The 13,558-nt window shown below is 36.9% G+C and overlaps 2 protein-coding genes across 2 annotated transcripts; both read right to left on the bottom strand.

Moving 5' to 3' along the window:
* Positions 1-5,411: 5,411 nt before the first annotated feature.
* LOC106646197 (4'-phosphopantetheine phosphatase) lies at positions 5,412-10,214 on the bottom strand. The gene is made up of 14 exons (XM_089594371.1): positions 9,837-10,214; positions 9,600-9,743; positions 9,231-9,525; positions 8,928-9,111; positions 8,762-8,854; positions 8,513-8,663; positions 8,242-8,432; positions 7,855-8,135; positions 7,607-7,759; positions 7,460-7,547; positions 7,155-7,359; positions 6,757-7,084; positions 6,153-6,682; positions 5,412-6,013 (listed from the first exon to the last, which is right to left on the bottom strand). Exons 1-13 carry the CDS (start codon positions 9,925-9,927, stop codon positions 6,439-6,441), a joined length of 2,448 nt encoding a protein of 815 aa, XP_089450497.1. The 5' UTR covers positions 9,928-10,214; the 3' UTR covers positions 5,412-6,013; positions 6,153-6,438.
* Positions 10,215-10,302: 88 nt separating this feature from the next.
* On the bottom strand, positions 10,303-13,327 carry LOC106646198 (pre-mRNA-splicing factor 38B). The gene is made up of 6 exons (XM_014362239.2): positions 13,035-13,327; positions 12,441-12,724; positions 12,147-12,298; positions 11,675-12,070; positions 11,303-11,527; positions 10,303-11,229 (listed from the first exon to the last, which is right to left on the bottom strand). Exons 1-6 carry the CDS (start codon positions 13,048-13,050, stop codon positions 11,160-11,162), a joined length of 1,143 nt encoding a protein of 380 aa, XP_014217725.2. The 5' UTR covers positions 13,051-13,327; the 3' UTR covers positions 10,303-11,159.
* Between the last annotated feature and the right edge of the window lie 231 nt (positions 13,328-13,558).

Genomic DNA, 13,558 nt, shown 5'->3' with positions numbered 1-13,558 from the left:
CGCTTATCGTTTGCACGGATTTCCGCACGACGGTGTTGAAAAAGTACTGCCATACTCCTTTCGTCGTATGCATCAGTTCGGTTGGAACGGCGTAAACCACACTAATGAATCGCTCATCATATCCTCCTAGTTTGAACTAATACCATTGACAGGCTCCATTAGGGTCAATAATAGACATGGTTTTTTTGCTGATCACAAGGCAACACAATGTTGTCACCTAAAACAATTTTAGTGTACATTAGATACCGTACAGTTTGATTATACATGACCCCAAAAAAAATAAAGTGGACAGGTACCTTTCAGCAGCAACGCATTTCCTTTGTGTTTTGAGGTGCTGACTTCATTCCCTATGTTCAAATTGCCCTATCACATCACAATTTTTTACACTTGTTTACATGGGGACTATTTTAATTACTGAAATAAAAACATTGCCGCTTAAAGACACGTTTTTATATGTTAATAAAGAATTGTGATGTGATAGAGCAATTTGGACACAGGGAATGAAGTCAGCGCCTCAAAATACATAAGAAATGCATTGTTGATGAAAGTTACCTTTCCACTTAATTTTTTTTGTGGTCTTGTGTTATCCCAATTATAGTTATATGTATTATGTAACAAAATTGTTACATAACTTGACATAATTGTAACTATTTCATGTGTAAGAGTACCGTTGTCATTGGTACAGACTAACAAATAAATTAACTCTGGTCTTTGTATTTAGAAACGAACGTTCAAGTCTGCATAGATTTTTATTTATATACTGAAAAATATCAGACATATTACACAAACTGAACATACTTGTGGTGAGTCAAAAATTCTGCGTAATTTAAAATATAGCAGGAGTTCTTCCCATAACCACAAAGGAGTCCAAATCGGAAGTAATGGGTTCTAATCTTGTGTCATATCGTCCTTATAATTGTATAAATTTTGGTATCAAGGCAGGCAAAGAACCATCATCATCATTACCACCATCATTATTGCTCTCAGCTGCACTGGGTACCTCTGCCTTCTCCGTTACTCTACTTCTCTCACAAGAGCTTACAAGATCTCGTATGGACTGCATATCTTTTTGAATCGTAGAGGCTGCAGCTTTCTCAGCCCGTTGAGATTCACTAGATTGTAAGTTACGATTATATTAATACATATTAATGTGAACAACCGTTTCTTTACACCGTTATGTATTATTTATGTGAAAACCAGCAACTTCATCAAAAAAGATAGGTTTGCGCATATTTGCATTTTAAGGAATATAAAAAAAGCCCAAACTTGGTAAAATTAATTGAGAAATGGAGGCAAAAAAGGAAAAATTTAACGCATGTAGCAAAACAATACTTGTGCGTAATATGCACAGTGTACGTATCGAGGTATTACATTACAATGTAACGTAAAATTTAGAATTACATTTTTATTTCCATCTACATCTACATTTAAAAACCAAAAAACATGTACCGTAAGTTCAATATTGGTTCATCATCCGGGAGAAATGCTCGCAGAGTGAGTCTAATCTTCTGACGCAAACTGTTGTACATTTCTGGCAATCCATCAGGCAGTTCATCCATGATTCCTCGATTGATGTCGAACAAAATAGCATGCGCGTTGGACTTTGCATCGATTCCACAGTTATTAGCGTCAATATCTAAATTTTGCTGATTGATTGATAAATCAATTAAACTCAAGCTCATGTTTTGAATCTCTTGGCGCAATTCGGCTATAAAATTTAAGTCCCTATGGTCACCCACGCTGTCAGCGTAATACACTTTTTCGTGAACTAGAGTAAATAAAGAAATTTTGTTTGTAATATTGCTGTATGTATATACGGTGTTTAATAGAACTTTAATTTGTGTATACGTTTTTTTTGTTCATTCATTATCGCCTGTAGGCTCAGACATGGCATTCTTTTACACAAGCATAGTGTTAATTAGGCGAGACCCAAATGGTGACCAAGCGGTCACCCATCTGAGTACTAACCGCGCCACATGCAGCTTAACCTCGAAGATCGGCGGAACTGCAACTCTACCGTTGCGCCACCGCGACCACAAGTATATATGTAGCGATTAGTTATCGCCTACTTGAGAGAGAAAAAGGTGTTTCGTCCCGAGAGCACGCCAGGACTCATCAGTAAGGCTGATGACGTGCTCCCTGCCTTAGACACAGGAGAGGTGTGGGTTCAGATTGACTCGATCGCGCTTATATACTAATCGTGCGGGAATTTCACCGCTTGACGGGAGAGAATTATTAGGGGCTTGGCCACCTGGCGAGTAGAGCCTGAAGCGCGAGAGATGTGAGACGCCACATATATACGTACGTTTATCGTAGACAACAACCGTATGGTGATTGTTACGGTAAAGAAAAATTACGACAGACTCGTGTCGTGCTACATCTTGTAGTACAGTCTCAACGACCCGTCTCACGTTTTTGCTCGAATAAGCAAAATAAAAATCTTTATCGGCTTCTTCTAAGCCGAAATGCTGTTGAGAGATAACCACAATATCTCGATGATCGATCCAGTAAGACATCCTGTCGATTGACAGCCCACTCGAAACAATCGTCATCTAGATGATTGGGAAGCCTTCTATCTTCAGCATTGAGGTCCATATTGTTCACAATTTGTTTTAGCAAAACCTAAAACTTTGGTCCGGTTTATTGTGTACGCATCTCCTGTTCAATGCCCACTGACATACAATGGGATAAAGTATGTTGTATTGTGGATCAGCACACATTAATTTATAAGAATGGATCATGTTGTATTGTGGATTAGCATACATTCAATGATATTTTAGGTTGTATTGTGGATCAGCATACATTCACACGCTCATTTGTATTAATAGATTATGAATATGAATGTTATCTTGTACATTAGCATACATGAATTATAAATATTGACCAGCAAAATGACAATCGATATATTATATTGTAAATGGTATAGTTAACATGTTAAGAAAGTTAGCCTGTAATTGACTTTTTAATAAAAAAAAGAGAATAAGGTTAGAATATCGTCATGAGCAAGTTATCATGTAACTAATGTAAGTTAATGCTACATGACATGACTATTGGCTCAATCAAATAAATAAAAATATCCTACAAAAAGCTTATTATCTATGTTTGTAAGAAAAAAATTTGTACAATACCTCTGAGAAAAAAACCACTAAAACGTGAAGGCGTGAAAGGATTCAACAACAGCAGCAAATTCCGTGGACCGGTTACTCCACTCCGGGAAATCGTTCATTTTGTTTTTTTTGATTCCCCGAAATCACCGTCGACACCACTTCACCCACCACAGCCTTACAACTGGTGGCAAATGCAACAACCACAGCAGCAATATTTTAAGGAGCGCTTGTATGGGGCGCAAGCCACGAGCGATGCGCGACATTAGGCCTGATGCAGGCTTTTATCCAACAATGTTACGAGAAGCAGGTCAACAAGGGGTTGTAAGCGAGAAGAAAGAAGAGGGAAAAAAGAAACAAACCAAAAAAAACAGGTCCTTTTCAGGACCAAACAAATGTATTACAAAACGTTGAAACGCTATTCCGTCGCGTATTTTTTTATGGTTATTGGGTTATTGACTTTTGTATCGTTTGATGAGTCATTGATCGACTTGATTGGGTAATTATCGCGTGGGGGGTTGATTAACGAAACTGTTTTTTGTAATTTAAACGACGCTGATTGAAGCATTTTGAATCGTGTCTTGTTCGTTTCATGCGACCCCAAAAATAATAATGGCAGAATTTGGGGGGGGGGGGTGGCATCCTTATGATTATAATCCAAAAAGGACAACCAAGACGTTGACGGTGAACGCTACGCACGAATTACCCTGCGATCGCCATTTTTGCGCTACGACGGCGCGCGCCTTGTCAATTTTTGGTTGGGCGCCCTTTATGTGTGCAACATTGCGCTTTGCCCTTGATTAATTGTTCAACTGATTACCTGGCTGCTGTCGTAACGATAAATCCATATTTTTAAATCTCATTATCTCTCTTTCCCGATATCGCTTCGTTTGTCCGTTCGTACTGCCCAACGGCCGCCCCAATTGTTTGCGTTGGCATCGGTGACGATCGATATGAGGGATAATAATTGCGATCGCTTTCGTAATCTGATACTCTTTACGAAGCTACTGTTTTGTACCTTGCGTCGTACGACCAAAAACCTTGAAGTTGTTTGTTGAATCAGAAACAAGGCTCGGACGCGGACTATTATGACGCGAGTAGCGCTTTAAAGAACCCAAAGTAACATTGACGGGAAATTAAGAGTATTCAATTGGCTGCGAATTCTTTTGTTTGAATCAATCGTAACATACCTTTATTAGCAATCAACGAAATAAATTTATTTCCATGGTCTAGTTCATAAATTTTCATTAACATTCTCCATCAATTCAAACATACATTTAATGCTACAAAAAAAATCCATAATCGTTCTGACACACAAGGCTTTTCCAATAAGGTTTAAACGTGCAGTCTTACTGAGATTAGCTACATCAGTATAATGCTGAGGAAAGTAAAAAAGTTTTTCAACTTTAGTAGTCCATAAAGAATCGTACGTACCATTTATCGAAACAATTTTATCTGTTGAAGAAATTTTTAAAAATGAAAATTTTATTAACAAAAATACTGTTAGCTACAATTTTTTATGATTTACTTTTTTTTAGTGCCAGTGAATTTTTTGTAACAGTACCAAGTGTTCGTACTGTGGTTTTTCGGTCAAAGTTTCCATTAAGTACTTCTTGTAGCGTTACTGTTTTTTTGCCTACTCGAACATCTGGTAGGTTGGTCCAAAATAAACGCTTCCGGAGTTGGGTAGAAAATTCAGAAGAATCTATTTCGACTAGATCTTTTTGTAAGGTCCTATATTAACAGTTTTTCATGGTTTTATGTAAATGTACATCAAGTTTATATTTTAATTTTAAATACATACCTGCTGATTGTTTGTTTTAAATTAGGTGTCATAGAAGAGACATTTTCAAATAGCCAAAAAAAATTGCTGCTACCACTACATTTTTTCAGTATTTGTAAGATTCTGACATACTCATAGAACAATGTTCATAAGCCTTAATGTGGGATTATTGAAATTTATAAAAATTAAAAAAATAGTTCAGTACTCACGATGGTTGAACTTCGTGAGAACGGCGTGCATAAATACAGTACTCACGAAGTTTAACCATCGTGAGTACTGAACTATTTTTTTAATTTTTTTCTTTAATTCGTTTTTCAAGTTTTTGTTTAGTGAACTACATGAATGCAGTACTAACTTTTATAGAGCTTCGTTCTTTCTACGGGTCTGGCGACCCCCTTGTTACCTGAGAAATTGTGTTTTTATACTCATGTCATGTTTACAGAACTTCGTTCTTACCGTGGGTCCCATGACCCATTTATACCCCCTGGTTTGTTTTTAATTTCTTGTTTTTTTTTTTTTTGTTTTAGTTTATTAGCAGACGACGCTCGTAGGGTAAACAAAAAACACCTCGTTACTGTTAATGTAGTATATTTTTATATTTGTGCAAATTGGGGATGTCATTTTTGTAAAATGAATACTGTCTGGAGCAACAAATTTGAATTTGGTAATCATACTTTCACTCTGCAGTCTTCACTAATGTTATTTATGTGTGTTTGAATTCGATTCAGGTTGGTTAACCTATCAAATTCAGTTCAACTTGTTACTTTTGTAATTTCGATTTAATGTTATTCAAGTAGTTGTATGTCTTTTTCTCCTAGTACATTTTTAAGTTGTGTCATTGTGTGTTTATCAAAAACGTCTTTTTTCCAGAAATATTGTCATCAGCTACAGTGTTCAAGTAAGGATATAACCATGAGTTACCGTCAAAGTAACCATGCCAAAAAGTCTAAAGGATTTGGGTTTACTGGCTTTCAAACTCCCAGTAGTCGTAAGCGTGCTGGAGCTGCTATACCTCCTCCACCACCAAACTCGGGTTTCAGCAAGCAAGGTTATCTCACGATGAATTTTATCACTGAAACTGCCTTGTCAGCCAGCTGCTATGGAGCACCAAAGAAACGCAGTAAAACTGAAGAAGAGTTGGTTATTTGTTTCAAAATTATACAAAAATTTCACGTTGTTCATGCATTTTATTTTAACTTGATGAGTACTTTGATGATGATCAGATGATTCGTTAAAACTGGAATACATTCCAGTGACAGACTCACCTTTGTACCAAGAGCCTGTGAAAAGGAAACTTGAAAGCCATGTCGACAGTGACAGCGAATAAAGTCATTTTGGATGCATTCGTGGCAGGAATAAACGCTCAAGTTGAAAGTAATTAACGTACAGATGAAAAAAAAGGATGATAAAAATACAGAGGCATTAGAGGTAATACATATATACTTAGCAAATAATTAATTTCCGATGACGTAATAACGTTATAATTTCCAGTTCGTAGAAACGATATGCAAGTTTCTTGTGTGTAGAAAAGACTTTGTAACCCGATGGCTATTAAACTTCGTATGATTTTACGTCCTCTACTTGATAAATTTTGTTCTCATATTTACATATTACAGCATACATATCACCACCAAGTCGCTTTGCGAGCCATCGGTTTTTAACAACGGCAAGCTTTAAGCAATCGCACTTGAATTTAGCGTAAAGATTGGTATGTAGGGTCCGTCCCATACCTTCGACTACAATGAGATCAACGTTGTGTTTTACCATCTCTAAACACAAGTCTACATTTAAACGGCTGGAAATTGGTAACGATCGTTAAACCAAGTGTCATTGTTGATCTGTTAAATTAAATAGAAAACGTACTCTTACCTTAAATCCAAGCATGGGCCGGCTTGAGCTGTTTCCATAGCAAACAATCGTTTTTCCTTCAAAGCATACTCAATTACGTCACAAATGTTGGCTGCGTCTTTCAGAATCACCAGCAACTCTGGATAAGTAACGTCGTTGAGTGCAGGCATCGAGTTGGCACACAATATAACTTTTGTTCCTCGCTGCAACAGGTCTCTGACAAACGGCAGTATGCCGAGAATAATGTCAACCCCGGAATTGTCGACAAATATAGCAGCGCATCTGTGCGGTGCTTTCTCCTGTAACCTCGTTATCCAATCGTCTAGAGAATCGTGTAACCATGGCCTAGCTAATTATTTCGATTCGTTTTTTATTAATAAAACGAATTATCTCACAAATGATTAATCCGAAATTCTCACCTTGTACATTTTTTTGCGCATCCTCAAACGTGAAATTTGACGTTTCCATCAATGCAGCTACTTCTTGGGCTCCCCAATCGAAAATATTACCAGCCAATACCCCCCTTACAAGTTCTTCCAGCTTTGCTGTACCTTCCAAATTGTCTATATTTTCCAATCTGCTTTTCAAGTGCTTGAAAGCTTGCTCATTTTCTCGTTTTTTTTGCTAAGAAATAAAAGTTTTTTATTATTTTTTTTTTTTTCCTTCAGTTTATGAGCACAAAATGCAAAAATTATTAATTCATGTGCTTCGAAATCGTACTTACGTGTAAATAGGGGTCGGGGAAATCAAATTCTTTCATGCAGTGTTCTATTGTATCCAAAAGTGTTCTGACCGTTAATGTTCCGTAGGCACTAGAAAAATCAATGCCATTACTGGGTTAGGCAAAAAAAAAAATTTATTGTAAACTTACAATGGTTGCTCACGCAGATAATGCAAACGGCTTATGTATTTCTCTTTTAATTTGGTGGCTCTGTCTTTTGCAGTTGGACTTTGCGGTTGACTGTCGATGGCTCTCGTAATAAACTTATCCACAGATTTTTGAAAACATTCGAGCCAGTAATTCCTGCAAACCATGCAAAAATCTGATCTTAGTAATTGTGTTTTCTTTTCCCCCATTTAAATCAAAATGATATCAATATATTTCGTTCATGTGTGCACCTAGCTTCTGTATCTTGTACCAAGTCTGTCGTGTCGGGATTGTAATTGACTGGATCTACGAGTAGGGGGCAAAAAGCCACTGCATTTTCGGATTGATCCATTTCCAGCTGATTGATTTGAATCCCAAGTTGTGAAGATTTTACGTCAATTTTGAATCCAGATGACCCAGCGTAATTTTCCAACCAACTGTGCTTGACGGATTCCGACTGCACTTCGTGTAGAAAGGCACCAATCGCACCTAAATAACCTTCGTGACGTAAAAACAGTGGCTTTACTTGACCCTTAAACACAAAGGCATTCAATTAACAATGCAATTTTGCACGGACAGTCGCAAACAAACAATTTAACGAAATAACAAAAAAAAAAAAACAATTTTTTTAAACCAACTCGAGTCCAATATTTGATGGCATACGATATGCTGTGCATTGACAAAGGATGATTACGCAAAAAGTATCCTCCAAAATATACTTTATTAATATTGTACAATGAGGCGTATAGACTGGCTATTTGACCAATGTCGTTACTGATCAAAAACAGCAAGCTCCTTGCAATGTCTGCTTCAGAAAAGTTTTTTTCTCCTATGGATCGTGATTAATGCATATACAATGAATCATTTGTTGTTTCATTTCAAATAATATTATACTAAATTTCGACGAACCAAATGTTGCTGCAGCTTTGCCAAACGATGAGGCAATCAGTTCACCCGATAGACCTTGCAACGAATAATCACTACCATAGATATCGCGAACCAACATGTCGATATTTTTGTGATTTCCTACTTCAGCCAGCTGAAGCAATTCATCAAAATTCTGAAAATAAATAATGATCACGTTGTTGTTGTCATTCAGATTATGAGAAAAAAAAAATAATAATAATAATAAATAATTTAATAAAATAATGAACAGACCTTGACACGAGTGAGTAGTGAACCCAAGCCCCAAAATGTACCTCCGCCCGTCGCTGTACCGCCAACTCTTTCGAATTCTTGTTCCGATTCTACCTAGCGGAAAAGGGTATACCACTTGAACATACGTGATTAAAGCAATTTAATCAGATGAACGTAATTTACATACTTTTAAAATACTAACGCCACTACCAATGTTTACTAGCAAATATGGGAATATGTTTGGGCCAGCTTTCTGAAACTTATATTCAGGATTTGAGCGTCTCTCAAATTCAAATGCTTCATTGGCAATATTTTTCAGTAAAAAGTTACAACCCTGTATGAGGCAACAGATTTCATCTTTCTTGTCGACCCTACAAAATACACATACCCCTAAATATCATCTGACACGTATCGGCTTATTTTCATTGATCTTACGCAGCGGTGTAAAAGTAAAAAAACAATAAAATAAAACGATGAAAAACACACTTACTGAACCCCTAGCTTGCACTTTATCAACTCTGCATATTTGTGAGCCCCACCTCCAGTTACTTTGATATTCGTTCCAACTTTTACCAAGTTGGCTTTGACAAAATCTAAACAACTTTCTATGTGACGTGTTTCAAACTTGACAAAATGAAGCCTATTGCCTTCGAAAACTTGATAGACACGTTCGCTGCAGTCTTGAGTGAGCTTATTATCCCTTTTATCCTCGCTATCACCATCTTTATACAAAGCCTTGCGATATTTCACAATCGAGTAATAAGCGATTTTTGTCAAAGACAGTCCTGATAAACCGAAAAAAAAAATCTTTAACCATTGATTAAAAACCTTCAACTTGGTAGCGTGCAACAAAACTTACCAATGTCGATGGCAAATTTTTGAGCATTCTTGAGATTTGCAAAAATTTCTGTGGCAACAGGTAATTTTATACTTTGGGGATGTAAGGCATCGTCGCTTGCTTCTTCCATTCCTTTCAAATCACGTTTGACAATACTTAATGATGCTGATAATTTCATTAAAAACAATGTCAATGATAGTTTTTTTTTTTTTTTTTTTTTTTTTTTTTTTATTAATAAATCAAAACTAATTCTCAAACCTAATGGACTGGTTGATACGTGGAACAAACGAGTATAATTTAACAACAAATGATAATCATTAATCAAGTTCGTTGTATGTACCACAATCATTTGGCGCTTAAGGGTTATGTGAAACACTTTTTGAGAGAGATATGCCGTTCTTCATATGTATTTTTTTTTTATACATTTCAAGGATATTTGATTGTTTTTACTAGACTACTTATCAAAGATAAGTTATCTTGATTACTGATAAAAATGTAAGTATTGCATGCATGTTTTTTTTTTCTTTTCGCGAGCAAGATCATGCGTATATATAATGCAATGTGTTATGTGTTTACTCTCTCTCTGATATGATCACAGTTCCAGAGTTCCACTGATTCACCCCCTCTTCAATACGCATACTTGTAAGTACAGTACGTCTGTGTGTTTACATAGCTTTATTATATATACCTAATAAGCCAACCACCGAACCACCTAGTGCTTTACGTAGATAATACATAACACCAATAATTATTAAAAATTTACTGAGAGTTTCAGATGTTGTTATACTTTATTTTCTAGTTTAATTTTCTACATGTTCGAGTCTCATTGTTTTTGCTTCCGTCGATGTGTAGCGTCTCAGCCCAGCCCGCCGACGACATGCCATCGTCGATCGTCGCAAGCCAAGCGCTGGTGCCGAAGGAGGACTTTGACTATTCAGTCAAGCTCTTTCTCTCTCGCACACGCTGACGTACGGGTCACGGGAATACCGCGACCGTCCTGCTTGCTCTTAGGCGCTCTCTTATCACCACAGCTGAGGCGAGGGAAAAAGTCGGAAAAGGAGTCGAGAATTGTAGCATTAAAGTGATATTAAACATACTTGTACGTACACACTCTTATTACTCGAATCCTCGCCCACGTGCTCGCGCGAAACTCAAACAACTGATGTTTTGACCAATTAAACGTTATTTAAATTTGTCTGTTGATTTAATTTATCATTAATTAAAACTCGTTCATGGCAAACAAGCATCGACAAGCTTAGATGCATACAAGAATGTGAGTGATATTAGAACAATTTATTTCAAGATTCGTGCATGTCATATAAAATTGTTTTCTGAAATTTTTGTCCAGAAAGAATTTAACGGTGGAATAACAAAGGATGCTTTCAAATATTTTTTCATAACATTGGTTTTTACATGATGCATCAAACGTTAGTTGTGCAAATAAATAATAAATAAAACAGGGTTGTTTGACTACGTTAATGTAAATTTTTTTTTTGTACAATCGCTTCGACAGACGCGATTTTTCGCGATTTTCATGTTGATTGAATTTGTGTTGAATTTCTTGATTTTTATTAAAAATTATTAACTAATTTTTCTCTGACGTTCTCTTTCTCGTGCGAGCTCAGAAGCATAATCCAAGGGTGAATTTCGTCTGAAATGATTACGTTTGACAATGCGTCGCATTAGTAGAACATTTGTTATTCTAGAAAACCAAAAAGGCTTACCTATCGGGGTATCCTTCTCGATCCCGATGCTTATCCCTGTATGATCTATCACGACTATTTTTACGATCTCGAGATCGACGACTACTACTCTGTTCTCGACTCAGGGAGCGCTCATGATTCCGTTGGCTACGATCACGTTCACGATTGTGTCTGTCCTTGTCGCGATTTCTGTCTTTTCCACGGCTGTCGTGGTCTTTTAGTTTGTCTCTTCGATCATCGGTGGATCTGCAAAATGACGGAAAACAAGATATATATAATTTTTTTTTTTTTTTTTTCTTTCAATATCAAGAACCAAACTATGTGCATAAATGTAGGAATAAACATTTTTTTACAACTGTTAAAAGTGGTTATCGTCATACCACAGAGACGCACCTGGCACGCCACTGGCTTGCTCGTTCAGCCTCGCCCCATCTCACTTCACTATCCGAAATGTGTCTTGGCTGCTGTTGAATTTTTAAACAGTCGTCCTTTCGGTTATTGCAACTAGTATATTTTCCAAAATTGCTCAACGTTATCGAAGGCTTGGAACTTTTGGAGCTATTTAAATTGTTTGGAAATCGTTCAGCTAGACGTTGTTCTAATTCTTTCTGAATGGGCACGGGTATCCTGGGAAAAAGTGTCGAAAACCATTCCAGCTTTGTCAAAAATTGTTTTAAAATATCCCCAATTTTCATATTTTGACCACCACCTGCTTTAACATCTAATTCTTCCTCATCTTCTAAATAATCATCGTACCAAGAAAACAAGTCAGCAGGGGGTTGAGTATACCTGATGAAACAAACAAGATTGATGCTTGAAAAGTTTTTCAAATGAATGGATAAAATAATGACAAATGCATGCCTACCTTATGTACATAAAACCAAGTGCTCGGATGTATGGCGAATCAGGATGATTGATCAATCCATTGAGCTGTTTTCTCGTCAATCGTAGCGTAAAGAGTTTATAGAGAAGACAGTAAGCCGTTGAAACTATACCTCCAGCACCAACACCCCTGACCTGCATAAAGCGCTAAATTTAAACCCTAGGAAACAATAAATCTTATTCGCATCGCAGAAAGCTCTTGATTCAAGTGTATGCTTTTCTGCAATCGATCAAGACTATTGTCCATGGAAAAATGGCCAGCAGTCGTGCTACTTACCCCACCGCACATGCCAGTTTGTCCGGCTGTTTTGCGACTGCCCTTTTCCCATGGCTCCAAGTGTGAAACTTTGTAATAAATTTCATCAATGACCTCGTGATAAGTCTTCAACTCGTACAAGTTTATCTTAAAGTAGTGAGAGGATTGGATATTTGTTAAGATGAGGGGGTTGAGGTTCATGGTTCGCTCGTTGCCCCAGAGTGGCAGGGTGTTTGACTTTTTGCCTTCCTTTTGGATAGGCTTGCGATCATCTTCGCAGCCACTAGAATTGTTCCAGGGTGAACCTGCAATATATAGAGATGGAGAATCTCATGTTATCGACTGGTCTTTGTATAAATAATCGTCAAGATTCGGTTGTTGTCAATAAACATGCATTGTATCTGTCATTCATCAGAGGACGCGCGTAACTATGTATGCTTGTTTGGTTATGTTTTCATGTTTAGCATTTAATGGGACAAAAAGTTATAGCAGATTACAGCCATGAGGTCTTAGTTGTAAAGTTGTGTCGTGTAAACTAATTTTTCAAATAGGTACATACACCTACACTGACTTGATAAAAAAAAATACGAGTGAATACGTTATCGCACAACTTACCATCAACACATTCCATCCTAAATTGCAGCCAAGGAAGCCAGCTGCTGTACTAACCGTGAGAGATATACTCGTATATGGGTATATACCTACAAAGTAACTGGACAATCGCACGAGATCGACAGATTAATTGCAATAGGTATACTTAGTACTTATAACCAAAACTCGGTCTTCTCATTAATGATTCTCTCCTTACGGAGACTATACAATATTGACTGCAGCTCTCCCTCTCTCTCTCTCTGAGGGGGGAGGGGAGGTAAGAGTTTTGATCTTGCAGACTACGATGAGAGAAATCACGACATATATATACATATATATATAGGTATACGCATCAGACGCTGCAATTTGACAGATAGTCTCGCAATGGTCGCTCTGTTCACGTCATTGCACATTGTGTACCTTTATACTTTATAGATGTATTATTTATATATTTATATATATGTATGTATGACATATATATTTATTTTATTCATCATCGCCCGTAGGCTCAGTCATGGCATTCTTTCACACAAGCATAGTGTTAATTA

Source organism: Copidosoma floridanum, unplaced genomic scaffold (genome assembly GCF_036245765.1).
Source record: "Copidosoma floridanum isolate Cflo_tuat_1 unplaced genomic scaffold, Cflo_Japanese_pri ptg000021l, whole genome shotgun sequence".
NCBI lineage: Eukaryota > Metazoa > Arthropoda > Insecta > Hymenoptera > Encyrtidae > Copidosoma > Copidosoma floridanum.
This window is presented reverse-complemented; position numbering and strand designations above follow the sequence as displayed.